Source organism: Diceros bicornis, chromosome 34 (assembly GCF_020826845.1).
Source record: "Diceros bicornis minor isolate mBicDic1 chromosome 34, mDicBic1.mat.cur, whole genome shotgun sequence".
NCBI classification, from domain to species: Eukaryota; Metazoa; Chordata; class Mammalia; order Perissodactyla; family Rhinocerotidae; genus Diceros; species Diceros bicornis.
Window position 1 is genome coordinate 34,746,913 of NC_080773.1, and position 14,947 is coordinate 34,761,859.

Here is a 14,947-nt window from a genome sequence, read left to right on the forward strand (position 1 = left end):
GCCGCCTTTGTTTTGCACGTACAATGTGGCAGCCTCTGTGCTCAGTACTTCTTAAACATGATTGCATGTAATCCTCTCAATATCCCTGTGAGGAAGATCATTTAATTATTCCCATTTTACAGATGAACTCAGGATCCTGAGGGGGCCATTCCAAGTTTGCACAGCAGCTAAGTGACAGAGCTAGGATTTACACCTGGACAAAAGTTCCACCTGAGAATCACACAACACTGTCTCCATTCTGGGTGTGATTACAAAAATCTATACATGTGTTAAAACTCATAGAACTGTAGACCAAAAAAATCAGTTTTATGTATATTAATTTAAAATTTAAAAATGTAAATTATTTCACTTAAAGTATTAATAAATGGATGAAGTAGGAAGGAAGAAAGCTCTGCATATCCCACACTTGAGAGGAAGGAGAAGAGGAGTTCTGTTAGATCGTGACTGATAAACACAAATATGACACCAACCAGACATATCAATAGGTGAATCATACCAGAAGGAAATGTACTACAGCCTCAGTAAGATGATAAATGGCGGCTGACACATGGATTCAGTGTCCCAGAGACTGTGATAAGTAAGCTGGAGAGAATCCGCATCTGAAGATGGCAGGTCCACATCCCCATCTCTAAGTTATTTTAAATGTTTTCATTTCTAAACATGACACAATTAAAGAACAAATGTGAGCCAAAGTTACTACGCTAGTGTTACTTTTCCAATTTTCCTTTAGGCTGTCAACACCATGAGGGCAGATACTGTTTTTCTTTTTCTCCACTGTTATTCTATTGCTGGAGATAGAGTCTGGACTTAGTTAGTAGCCACTCAAAAATGATTGTTGAATGAATGAATGAATCCATTAAAGAAACAATGAGTTAATCCATCCACAAATGGATTCATGAGTGAATGATTCAAGTATAAACGAATGAATGAAAAATCCATTAACCAATATGTAAAAGAATCAATGAATGAATGACCCAATCCATCCAACAAACCATCAATTCATGAAGCAGTGAAGAATTATAAAATTGAACGAGTCATTGAGTGCTGCTGAATGGTAGAATATATTAAGCGACGTTTTCAGCACGGGACACAGCTATGCAGGGTGAAGGGGTAAGAATCGGGCAGCAGTGCCCAGGAACACATGAATGATGGTCTTTGAAAGAGTCAAACTTTATCTACATAAGCTGCCAGTTTCTGAAAAAACTCTCAAGATGATCCATGTTTTTCCACCCAGGTAGAGTTTCAGAAGGAACATGGACAGCCAGAACAGCATAGAGGAGATCACCTTCATTCTACTGGGGCTCTCCCAGTACCCACGGGCTCAGACCATCTTCTTCTGCCTGCTCCTTGTGTCCTATGTCATCACCCTTTTTGTGCACAGCCTCATCCTGCTCCTGATCGACTGTGATCCCCAGTTCCAAATGCCCATATACTTCTTCCTCAGCAACCTGTCCTTCCTAGACATGTACTACACCACACCCAGTGTGCCCCAGATGCTCATCAACTGCTGGGTGACCATCCCTGTCACCTCGTTAGGACAGTGTTTGGCCCAGATGGCCACAGGACTTTATCTGGGTGATGTGGAGTGTCTTCTGCTGGCCACCATGGCCTATGATCGCCGTGTGGCAATTGTTGACCCCCTGCGCTATTCTGTGCACATGAGGCCCCAGCTTTGTGTCCTGTTGGCCAGGACATCATGGACTGCAGCCTTCCTGCTGACTGTGGTCCTCGTACTGACCATGCCGTTGGAGTTCTGTGGTCACCATGTCATCAATCACTTCTCATGTGAGGTCCTGGCCCTGCTCATGCTTGCCTGCTCTGACCTGAGTTTCTACGAGTCACTCATGCTGGGCATCAGTGTCCTGACCCTGCTGGCTCCTTTTGCCTTCATCCTGGGCTCCTATGGAAGAATCCTGGTGGCCGTGCTGAGGATGAGGTCCACGGAGGGCCAAGGCAGGGCCTTTTCCACATGTGGATCACACCTCACAGTGGTGGTCCTCTTCTACGGCACAGCCATCTCTGTGTACCTGATGCCTCAGAACAAGACCATCCATGACTGAGATAAGATCATCTCCATCTCCTATGGCATCCTCACCCCCATGATGAACCCTCTCATCTACAGCCTGCAGAACAAGGAGGTGAAAGGGGCCTTTGGGAGGCTCATGGGGAAAAAGATTGACCTCAGGGTATGATGTGAAGTGGGAAAGAAACAAATTATTATTTCTAAAGTGTCCACATCTCACTGGGAATTTTTTTTTAAAGATTTTATTTATTTATTTATTTATTTATTTATTTATTTATTTATCCCCCCAAAGCCCCAGTATATAGTTGTATGTCATAGCTGCACATCCTTCTAGTTGCTGTACGTGGGACGCGGCCTCAGCATGGCCAGAGAAGCGGTGCGTAGGTGCGCGCCCGGGATCCAAACCCGGGCCGCCAGCAGCAGAGCGCGCGCACTTAACCGCTAAGCCACGGGGCCGGCCTCACTGGGAATTTTGAATTAGTTCTTTGCAACAATTCTATGGAGAGTGTGTTATTCATAGACACACGCATACTAACTCACATTTTTCAAAAGTGGTTCTATGCTACTGTCTCTACCAGGAAGAACAGACAGTAGAACAAAGGGTGAAGTAGGAGGCTGTAAAAAGAAGGAGCTTCATGTCCTCTGTGTGTGTGTGTGTGTATGTGTGTGTATGTGTGTTGTGTGTAAATAGAGGTCCCCTTCACATGTTGACCTCCTCCTCTTACAGCTGATTTCAGGCCTCCAGCAAGAACTGACTGTAGCCTCATTTGCTGCCTCAAACTCACTGTAAGAAGCCACAAATGGTGTGTGTATTGCAGGGGCACTAGCACTGCTGCCTTAGTGGTCTCTACCAGCTTGTACTCTCCTGCCTGGGTAATGTCTCTCTGTGAAGGACTCTGAAAGATCTGGGATTTCACTCTACGTGCAAACTACCCTGTTATGTGGATGCTGGTAGAAAACAAGAGACATTTGAGTCAGAGACAAAAGACTCGACTACTAATGGGCTAAGAAGTAGCCAACAAGTCATGTTAGTCTACATTACTTCTCCATGTCCTCCAAGTCCCATAGGGGTGACCCAAAGGGCCCGTGATGGATGCTAGCAATGCAGTTGGTTATGTATAAGAGAGGAACAGTGAACTTGGAGGATTCACTGCTCTTATATTCAGTGGAAGAAAAGATACTCCTTGTCTGGTAGAGAGATGTTCCTTCATGCTGCAAGGTTTCTTACTGCAAATGCGAGTCTGAAAATTGTCCTTGGGAAAGAGTAGTCAGGTTTGCAGCCCTGCCATACCCAGAAATAAATGCACGGACACTCAGGACCCAGTGATAATTGCTTTTCCAAAGACTGTCCCTTCCCCCTCCAGTGCTCTCTTGTTTGGTCCCATTTGGTAAATGGGGAAAACTGAAGCACATAGAGTAACAGTGACTAGCCCAAGACCCACCACTGGACACTGGCTCAAGCAAGATGGAAACCAGTTCATGTGATGTGATGCAAGTGGGCAACGCTGAAAATATTGCAAGGAAAAGGCTGGATATTAAGTCATCAGCTGGCTGTGGTTCCCTTCTGTCCTGGCCTGGCTGACTTAGACCTTCCCCTATGAGAGAGATGTCACACTTTTCCACTTTTTGCAGAGGATTGTGAAAATCATAATCATAGCTAGCATGTTCAACTACTGCTGTGTACCAGACTCTCCAAATTAATTTATGTGCATTGTTTCCTTACCCACAATTTAGATATTATCTTTATAGCGAAGATTGGTACTTTGTACCGAAAAAGCAGGCAAATATTTCCTTGGTTAAGCCCTTGACTTAATCTGCCCAACTTAACCATTGTCTGAGATCTGTGCATGGTGCTGAAATCACACCGAGATTCTGGACTTAATGACAGCGAAGGGAGGCAGGTGATGTTAACTAACTTGTGCAAAGATGACCTCCAAGCATATTTATGAAATAAAATCAGGTCACGCTCCATTGTTTTATAAAGAAGAATAAAAGGCCCCAACTGGGGACATGATGTGCCTTCAGCCACACGTAAAGTCTGGGTGTGTATTCATCCCATCACTCCGTGGTCACTTAGCATATGCACATGGGAGGAGCCACGCTGGCTGCTGAGGGAACAGAGCGTGTAGAGAATGAGAACATGCAGATAATGGATGTGTGATGCCTGAATTCACAATGCCTTCCAGTCTGTGGGGTGTCTGTCGGTAATCAAGTGATTATCACAATGATCATACGCTTGTTTCCCCGGTGGTCTAGAGCAGTGCCTGTGCATAATGTGTGTTGATTGCTAAACAAATGAGCTTTCTGTAAACTCTGATAAAAATCTTACTCTGTGGAAGGATAGATAAGAAAAGAAGACAGAGGACAATACGGCAGAAGGAGAGTGAAAATAGGAGGGAGACAAATTCAAAGAGGGGGAGAAGAAGACACTTAGATAGAAGGAGATTCTAGGAGAGAAATAAATAGAAAAAAATAGATAAAATCAGAAAGAGAAAGGGTGTAGAGGAAATCTAGAGAGATGCATGAAGTGACCACGTGTGTCACAGAGACGGAGAAAGGAAACTGAGGCAGGGACAGGGATGTGGTGGCAGGTGATGCTCACATAATGCTTGTGTGCATGTTGGGCACTGGACAACCTCTCACACCTGGGAATCAGACTGGACAACCTCTTCATTTTTAATTCCATGTAGATTTGTGTATGGTACTTGATTCCTTACAGCGGTCACTTAAAACACAGCTCCACAAACACAGGAGGACGTCCTTGACTGGACTGTAGGGAGACCTCACGCTGAAAGTGTGAGCCCTGGACCCGGTTGGTCTGTGTGTGTCCACAGATGTCTGCTTCTCACAGATTCATAATAGCCAGGGTGTCTTGGCACAGAGTCTGGGAACCACGGGGTTGGACCTTTCCTGAGTTTATCTGTTAGGCATGAAAGAGATATTGAGGGTAGGTTTGGTAATCTTGCTTTTTTCCTTTTTTTCTCATTATGTCTTCTTCTCCAATATAATTGTCAATGGCTGGCTAGTACTGAAACAGTCCCTTTAGTAACGTTTATTTAATTTTGTTGTACAGGTCTATGAATTTTAACACATTTCTAGATCTGTGTAGCTACTACCACCACGATCAGGATACAGGACATTTCCACCATTCCAGCTAGCTCCCTCATGCCTCTTATTATAGTCACAGCCTCTCTCTCCCCTTTTCCCATCAACCTCCAAAATGGTCCCCATCCCCATTGTTTTGCATCTTCCAGATAATCATATAAGTGGATGAATCACGTCTTTCAAATATGATATGGTATCAGGAAGGCAAAGGTCTGGTTGCCATGGGAACCTGCAGCAGAAAGGCAGACTCAGACAGAGAAAGGCTCTGGGAAATGAGGAAGGAAAATCCTCACACAGTGATTTCTTGGGGTTTCCACCTTCAGAATGACCTCATCCAGGTGCCTCCATCTCTCACCTGAGTGGCCACAGGTTCTTCCTTTGTCTCCTGCTCTCTCCACTGTCCTTCAGTCTCTTTCAGTGCTCCACAAAGCAGCCACAGGAAACCTTCCAGAGTATATGGAATTAGACACAGTCCTGTTTGAAAGCCCTAATGGTTTCCCTCTTCCCTCAGAATAAATTAAAAATTCTTCTGTGGTCTGCCAGGCCCTGATGAGATCGTCAAGCCCTTGCTGATTCTGTCTCCCCCTTGGTCACTGGGCTTCAGCCACACTGGTCTTTTTCTGCCCCTCAAATATCTGACCCCAGGGCCTTTGCAGGTGCTGTTACCTCCACCCCCACCCTGGTTTCACAGAGTCCTTTTCTCTGTTCCTTCAGGGCTCTGATCAGAGGGTACCTCCTCTGGGCAGCCCTCCCTGACTGCCATGCCCAGAGGCCCTCAAATCACATCACTGCCTTGTTTCCATCACGATGCTGATGCTTCTCTTTTTTGCTTTTTTTGTTACTGCCTCTCCCTCCATTAAGTGTAAACTCCTGAGAGTATGGTACAAAGAATGGAGTTTCTGCTGGTGCCATAATTCTGGGTTTCTGCTGGTGCCATAATTCTTGCTGGAAATTGAAAAAGTCAAAAGAAAGACGATAACAACTATTCATGATATCCTATGAAAATTTATTAAAATATTCTCTTTTGTTGCTATTTTATCAAGGAAACAGGAATCAAGTGACAATGGGGATGAGAGAGTTGGGTGTTTGAGGATAGAATAGTGGATGTGCAGCAGATACTGATGGAGAGGGTGTGAGTGAGGAGCTGGCTGGGTTCCCAGGCAGAGCTCAGAGTCCTCTGAGATGAGGCCCCAGGAAATTAGTGTGAGAATAGTCAGTGGGGAATGGATGGTCCACATCAGCACAGGCATCCTCAGAGTGAGGTAGAGAGCACGCAGTTAGAACTGTGCAGGGTGGGGTTTGTCCAGGCGAGTAACATTAAGCAGAACATGAAAAAGAGATTCAAGTGTATGATGAAGATCGATTCAAGCAATTGACCCTGGAAAGTGATATTGGGAGGGGCTGAGGTCAGTGGAAAGTGGTTGAATCGATGGAGTGTTGGCCCCACAGCAATGAAGGGATTTTTGCATCAGAGGAGAAGAAAAGAGGGACCTGGAATTTAGGAGGTGACGTTGGAGATGAGATGCTTGAACTGAGGTGATGGAGCAGTGATGGTTATTGGTCATGAAAATGCCAAAGGGAGTGGGTGGCTCTGGGCATTTGGACAAGAGCATTGGAGGGATGGAGGTCAATATGTGGATAGTCAGGAGGATCATGGATATCATGATGGCTCCACCTCAGCAGTGTTGAGTTTTGGGCTGGACCATTCTTCCGTGAGAGGACAGCTGCCCTGTGCATGTAGCGTGTTGAGAACATCCCTGTTTGTAGCCAGCTGAGCTGGCAGCACCTCCTCCAGTTGTGACAGCCAAAAAAGTCTCCACACTTTGCCAGATGTCCCCAGGGGGCATAATCGCTCCTGGTTTATAAGTACTGATCTACATGTATGGGAAGGTCACTTAGAATTTAGAAGGCAGTGGTTTTGGTGAGGGTGACTCTCCAAACCCACAGAGGTTAAATCTACAAGGAGTCAAGGGTGTTCACTAAGATGTCTGTGCCAATCAGGGCCTTTATTTCCTGTGTTCTGATGACAGGACATCTGGGCCTTGTTGACCCTGGAGGACGGCTCTTCCTAGGGCAGCCAATTCCTAGAGAGAGCAAACCACTCACCTGAAGGTGTGCCTTCACGTGTCAACCATCCAATCCAGAGCCCTCACCCTCCACCACCTCCTGTAAGGGGCTCTCACACTCAGGGGTACAATCCACCTGCCCTAATCACCTTGTGCCAGGTATCTGACACCTAGGCACTGTGCCTATACCCTTGAGCCCACTGAATCATTCAAATCAGCCAATCTCAGCCTGCGCATCCTGTCTTGCCCACCTCTTGGTGTGGAAACCACAATAAAGGCCCTCGACCACATTCCCCCACCTCCCTCTGCCTCCTGACTTACCCTGCTGCTTCCCCGTGGGGCCCCTGGGGCATGACATGTGCCCTTCTCTTGGGGACTGTGAATGACAAACTGTCTCTTCAATGACAGTTGTTCCCTGACCTATTGGCCTCACTGTACCTCAGATTTTCCATGAATGCATTGTATTTTAAATCAATGAGGAAGTGACAGTTTCCCTTGAGATCCTGTGACAGCACATCTCCCTGTCTGTGTGACAGGGTGTCCTTGCTGTAATGCATTGTGTGTCCCTCTGTGTGTGTGACTCTGCATGGTTGTGTTCTTTAGGACTCTGAGTGGTCAAGTGTGTCTGGTACTGCACATGTGATTGTTCCTGACTCTCCGTGTCCGTCTGTGATTCTGTGTGACTGTCCTCATGAATGTTTGTATCTTAGCCTGATGAGCCTGCGCTATGTGTGTTTTCAGGTCTTCCTGTGTGAGTGTGTCTGTGTTTGATATGAGGAGGTGCTTCATGACTGTGTGTCTTGAGTGGTTGTGTTACATGTCGGTTGTGTATGAGTCTCAAATGGGCCCAAGCATGAGGGTGACCCTACGTGGGATGAAGCTACTGTGTGTGAGTTAGTAAATATGAGGCATGGGCTGGTTACGTGTATCTGGGAGTGTCACCTGAGTGTGTGTGGAGGAGAGAGTGTTAGTTCACTGGGGCTGCCAAAACAACAGGAATTTACATCTTATGGTCCTGGAGGCCTGAAGTCTGAGGTCAAGCATCAGCAGGTTTGGGTTCTCCTGAGGCCTCTCTCATTGGCTTGTGGATGGTGTCTTCTTGCTGTGTCCTCACAGGGTCTTTCCTCTCTGTGAGGTCAAGATTTGTGTCCAAAATTCCTCTTCTCATGAGGACACTAGTCAGACTGGTGTAGGGCCCACCCTAATGGCCTCAGTTTTACTTGGTCACCTCCCTAAGGACCTATTTCCAAATACAGCCACATTCTGAAGTCCGGGGCTTAGGGCTTTTACATAATAATTTGGGGGGGAACACAATTCACCTGTAATAATCTGTTTGTCTGTGGATATGTGTCTATTTGGGAGACGATGTGACAGTCATGGACTCCACATTAGTGTGTGTGAAACCGTGAGATTAACACAATTATGAACCCCATTTGTGTGAGCCCCATGAGAACCCAGACACATCTGTGTATGTGTGTGCGTGTGTGTGTGTGTGTGGTTAAAAGGGAGTTTCGAGATTACTCCATGGACAACCAAACTGGATTCTCAGCCACTTTCCCTGCCCCTTCTCCACCTTATTGGGGACCCTGCCCAAACCCCAAATGCTCAAGCTAGGGGCTGAGAGAGAAGCCAGGTCTGGAATCCCCCTCTGGATGGTGGCCCAGGACACCATTCCTTGGATGTTTAGAAACAAGATGGGGTGCCGATGAGGGTGACATGCGCTCAGGGTCAGACAGCCAAGAGACCTCCCCTCTCTGAGCCCAGCGTTCTCATCTGTCAAATGCACACCTTCCTAGGACCTCACTCATAGCCAGAGTCTGGGCACATTTCACTCTGCTCTTAGGCACCTGTCCAGGAGATGAGTGGATGTGACATCCAGCCTCACTGTCTCACCACACTGTGTCCCCTCCAGGGCTGCAGGAATCCACCAGAGTATGCACTGACATGTCCACAGTCCTGCAGCCTTCCCTGGCTGTGTGCACACTGATTATAATCAGGGGGGAAATCTAATTAAACAACAACAAATGACCCACAAATAAATACAAATTTAAAAAGTATTCATTTTTTCCCTCTTCTAATTTGAGGCAATGACGATGAGATTATCTAGTGCCTTTTGGCATCCATAGATGGCACTCTTGAATCATAGAAAACTAAGCAGGTATTTTTTTGAAAAAATATATTTAGGTTCTTTACTTTTAATTGTGCTAAAATGTAAAATTTACCATTTTAAGCATTTTTAATGAATATCAATCTATGAGAATAAGTTTACTTTTTAAATTATTTTTTTAAATGTGGTAAAAGATACATAACATAAACCTTACCATTTTAACCACTTTCTAAGTATTCAGTTCAGTGGTATTAGGTATATTCACATTGTTTTGCCCCAAACATCACCATCCATCTCTAGAACATTTCAATCACACCAACGGACACTTTAGACCATTAAATAAAAAGTCCCCATTCCTCTCCTTTCAACCCCTGGCACTCTTTGTCCTTTGATGACTGACATGTTTCACTTGGCATAATGTTCTGAAGCTTCATCCATGTCGTAGCCCGTGTCAGAATGTCCTTCCTTTTTAAGGCTGAGTCATATTCCACTGCATGTCTAGAGCACATTGTGCTCATCTACTCATCTGCTGATGGACACTTGAGCTGTTTCCTTCTTTGGCTCTTGTGAATAGTGCTGCTATGAACATGGGGTGCAACTGTCTTTTGAGACCCTGCTTTCGACTCTGTGGGGTATGTACCCTGCTTTCGACTGCTGGATCACAAGCTAATTCTATTTTTAATTCTGTAAGGAAATGCCATTCTGTTTTCTACAGAGCTACACACCAAACAACACACAAGGGTTCCAATTTCTTCACTTCTTCCCCAAATCTTCACAAACACTTGTTATTTTCTTTCTTCCTTTTTTTCACAGAGGCCATCTTAATGAGTGTGAGGTCATATCTAATTGCAGGTTTGATTTGCATCCTTAACGATTAATGATGTTGAGCATCTTTTCACATGCCTACTGATCATTAGTTTGATGTTTTTAAAGGGGGCTAGATTCTACTGGTCAGGATGGACTCACCCCCTGTCCTGTCCAGATGTGTCTGGGAAACCACCTTTGAAACATGAAGCAGGAAATCTACACTTAGGGACGTGGAGAAAGTGGATACAGGCATGAGGAGGACAAAAGCTACCATGACCTGGATATCGTGGTGTGAACAAATGAGTCACATAACTCCTATTATAGGAGTAGATCAGGCATTCAGGAGCAGGCAGAGCTCCCAGTTCTGGAAGGAGAGAAGAAGCAATCCTGGTGAAGGAGCTTAGAAGGGAAAGCGTGGTTGGCAGGATAAGAGCCCTAAAGATGTCCACAGCCTCCTCTCCAGACCTGTGAATATGTTACCTTATACGGCAAAGGGACTTTGCAGGTGTAATTAAGGTGATGGGCCTTGAGGTGCATAGAGTGTAGACCAAAAAAATCCCGCATTATATGCATTAATTTAAAAGTTAAAACTTAAGTCATTGATCTGAAGGATTAATAAATGAAGGGAGGAAGGAAGGGGCCATCTGCATACCCCACACTTTAGAGGAAAGAGAAAAGAAGACTACTATGAGATCATTACTTATAAACTCAAATATCTATGCAGACCAGCTGGGTATATCAATGGGTGAAGTAGAACAAGAGAAACACTTCCACAGCTTCAGTAAGACAACAACTGGCTGACACAAGTCTTCAATGTCCCAGAGACTGTGGTAAGTAAGCTGGAGAGAATCCTCATCTGAAAAAGGCAGGTCCCCATCCCAATCTCTAAATGATTCTAAATGTTTTTATTGCTAATAAGCAAGCCCAACAAGCACAAATGTGAGCCACACTTAACATACTAGTGTTACTTTCCCAATTTTCCTTTACGCTGTCAACTCCATGAGGGCAGAGCCTGTTTCCCTTGTTCTCTGTTGTAATTCCATTGCCTGGGATAGTATGGACCTAGTTAGTAGCTGCTCAAAAATGTTTGTTGAATGAGTGAATGAATTCACTAAAGAAGCAATGAATGACTCCATCCATAAATGGGTTCATTTTGAATGACTCAATAATAAATGAATGAATGAAAGAAGCCATTAACCAATATTTAAAAGAATCAGAATGAATGACCCAATCCATCCAACAATCCGTCAATCCATGAATCAGTGAATGATTATCTAATTGAATGAGTCATTGAGTGCTGCTGAATGGTAGACTATATTAAGCAACATTCCCAGCACAGGACATAGCAATGCAGGGTAAAGGAGTAAGAATCTGGGCAGCAGCACCCAGGAACACACTAACGTTGGTCCTTGAAAGAGTCAAACCTTATCTATATGAAGCTGCCAGTTTCTGAACAACCCCTCAAGATGATCCATGTTTTTCCACCCAGGTAGAGTCTCAGAAGGAGCATGGACAGCCAGAACGGCACAGAGGGGATCACCTTCATTCTACTCGGGCTCTCCCAGTACCCACGGGCTCAGACCATCAACTTCCGCCTGCTCCTCATGTCCTATGTCATCACCGTTTTTGGGAACAGCCTCATCCTGCTCCTGGTCTACTACGATCCCTGGCTCCACATGCCCATGTACTTCTTCCTCAGCAACCTATCCTTCCTGGACATGTGCTACACCACGTCCAGTGTGCCCCAGATGCTCATCAATTGCTTGGTGACCATCTCTGTCATCTCACTAGGACAGTGTTTTGCCCAGATGGCTGTAGGACTTTATCTGGGTGTTGCGGAATGTCTTCTGCTGGCCACCATGGCCTATGATCGCTATGTGGCCATTGTTGACCCTCTGCACTACTCTGTGCACATGAGGCCCCAGCTTTGTGTCCTGTTGGCTGAGACCTCATGGACTGCAGCCTTCCTGCTGACTGTGGTCCTGGTATTGACCATGCCATTGGAGTTCTGTGGTCACCATGTCATCAATCACTTCTCATGTGAGCTCCTGGCCCTGCTCAAGCTTGCCTGCTCTGACCTGAGGTTCTACGAGTCGCTCATGCTGGGCACCAGTGCCCTGACACTGCCGGCTCCTTTTGCTTTCATCCTGGGCTCCTATGGAAGGATCCTGGTGGCTGTGTTGAGGATGCGGTCCATGGAGGGCTGTGGCAAGGCCATTTCCACGTGTGGATCACGCCTCACAGTGGTGGCCCTTGTCTACAGCATGGCCATCTCCATGTATATGATGCCTCAGGACAAGACCATCCATGACCGAGACAAGATCATCTCCATCTCCAATAGCGTCCTCACCCCCATGATGAACCCCCTCATCTACAGCCTGAGAAACAAGGACATGAAAGGGGCCTTCACAAGGCTCGTGGGGAAAAAGATTGACCTCTAAGAGTGGTGTTGAGGGGAGAAGAAGTAAATTAGTATTCTGGATCGCCTCCTCTAGGTTATGTTCTGTATTATTTCTTTGCCATAGTTCTATGGAGGATGTGTTATGCACACTTACACACAAACACACAAAAACTCATATTTTAAAAACTAGTTCTACACTATTTCCTCTGAGGAAATGAAGCAAGGGCAGTGTGTGTGTGTGTGTGTGTGTGTGTGTGTGTGTGTGAGTGAGTGAGAGAGAGAGAGAGAGAGAGAGAGAGAGAGAGAGAGAAGGAGAGAGAACGTGGACAAGAAGGAGACTGTCACAGAAATTCTCAAAGACTTAAGGGGAAAAGGGATCAATAGATAGTGTCCTTCACATGTTGACCTACTATTACACCTAGTTTCAGGACACAGAGGCCAGCCCCCAGCAAGAACTGACTGTAGCCTCATCTGCTGCCTCAGTAGCTCACTCTGGGAAGCCACAAATGGTGTGTGCATTTTAAAAGCACTGGTATTGCTTCATTAGTTGCCCCTGACAGTTTGTGCTTTTCTGCCTGGGCAGTGTATCTCTCTCAAGAGCTAAGAAAGACCTGGGATTTCACTCTAGATGTAAATGGTAGAAGGCATGCTGGTAGAAGGCAAGAGACTTCTGGGTCAGAGACAAAGGACTTTAGTACTCTGGCTAAAGAAGTATATAGTGCTTCATGGTTTTTTTTTTTTTTTTTTTTTTTTTTTTTTTTTGGTTTTCAGTGCAGTTTTATACTTTTTAGAACAAAGAACATACGTTAAACACATCCAAGTTACATATTCATCAAAGTTTCAAAGAGCTATTCAGTTGCAAATTAGCAGGTCAACATGACCCTGATGTCCAGGAAGGGGAACTTGTCTTCAGGAGCACTGATACGGGTGTCACGAATACTGGTGGGCGTAGGAGGGGAACTATGCATCCTTATCAGCAAAGAGTACATTCTTTTACTTTGAGATAATGTTTAATGCATTCTTTACTTTAATGGTTAAAGCAGATGTACAATCTATGTTTGATAGGCCATAAGTCAGGCTTCTTTAGTTCAAGCCAAATGAGATTTGGACCAGAATAGCTACCCCGTATACCTCAATATGTGAAAATCTCTTGTCACTGGTAACCAGCTGCATTAGTTTCCTATGACTGCTGTAACAGAGTACCATAAACTAGATGGCTTAAAACAGCAGAAATTTATCCTCTCACAGTTCTGAAGGCCAGGAGTCTGAAATTAAAGTGTTAGCAGAGCCATGATCCCTTCAAAGGTTCTAGGGGAGAATTCTTCCTTGCCTTTTCCAGCTTTTGGTAGCTGCAGGCATTCCTTGGTTTGTGGCAGCCTCACTCCAATCTCTGCCTACCTCCATCTTCATGGGGCTGCCTTCCCTCTGCACCTCTTCTTCTCTTTTTATAAGGACACCAGTCATTGGATTAGGGGCTACACTAATTCAGTACATCTACAAAGACCCTATCTCCAAATAAGGTCACATTTTTTACGCACTGGGTGTTTGGACTTCAGCATATCTTTTTAGGGACACAATTCAGCCCATAACACCACCAGTCTGCATCCTGTCTCTGTGGATTCACTTGTTCTGGATATGAGATTTGATTTTTTTTTTTTTTTTTTCTTTTTTACATTTTTATTGATATTTTAATGGTTTCTAACATTGTGAGATTTTGGGTTGTACATTTTTGTTTGTCCTTCACCCCATATATGACTCCCTTCACCCCTTGTGCCCACCCCCCACCCCCCACCCCCACTTCCCGGGTAACCACAGTCCAGTTTTCTCTGTCCATGTGTTTGTTTATATTCCACATATGAGTGAGATCATACAGTGTTTGTCTTTCTCTTTCTGGCTTATTTCACTTAACATAATACGCTCCAGGCCCATCCATGTTGTTGCAAATGGGACGATTTTGTCTTTTTTTATGGCTGAGTAGTATTCCATTGTATATATATACCACATTTTCTTAATCCAATCGTCAGTCGAGGGACACTTAGGTTGCTTCCACTTCTTGGCTATGGTGAATAATGCTGCAATGAACATAGGGGTGCATAAGCCTCTTTGGATTGTTGATTTCAGGTGCGTTGGATAGATTCCCAGTAGTGGGATGGCTGGATCATAGGGCATCTCTATTTTTAATTCTTTGAGGAATCTCCATACCGTTTTCCATAGAGGCTGCACCAATTTGCATTCCCACCAGCTGTGTATGAGGGTTCCTGTTTCTCCACATCCTCTCCAACATTTGTTGTTTTTTGTCTTGGTGATTATAGCCATTCTAACGGGCGTGAGGTGGTATCTTAGTGTTGTTTTGATTTGCATTTCCCTGATGATTAGTGATGTTGAGCATCTTTTCATGTGCCTATTGGCCATCTGTATATCTTCCTTGGAGAAGTGTC

The 14,947-nt window shown here is 45.0% G+C and overlaps 1 protein-coding gene and 1 pseudogene across 1 annotated transcript; both read left to right on the plus strand.

The window, feature by feature from the left end:
* The first annotated feature begins 1,253 nt into the window (after positions 1 to 1,253).
* On the plus strand, positions 1,254 to 2,192 carry LOC131397736 (olfactory receptor 13H1-like; annotated as a pseudogene).
* Positions 2,193 to 11,616: 9,424 nt separating this feature from the next.
* LOC131397483 (olfactory receptor 13H1-like) lies at positions 11,617 to 12,549 on the plus strand. Its single transcript, XM_058530433.1, has one exon. The coding sequence runs from the start codon at positions 11,617 to 11,619 to the stop codon at positions 12,547 to 12,549; it is 933 nt and encodes a 310-aa protein (XP_058386416.1).
* The last annotated feature ends 2,398 nt before the right edge of the window (positions 12,550 to 14,947 follow it).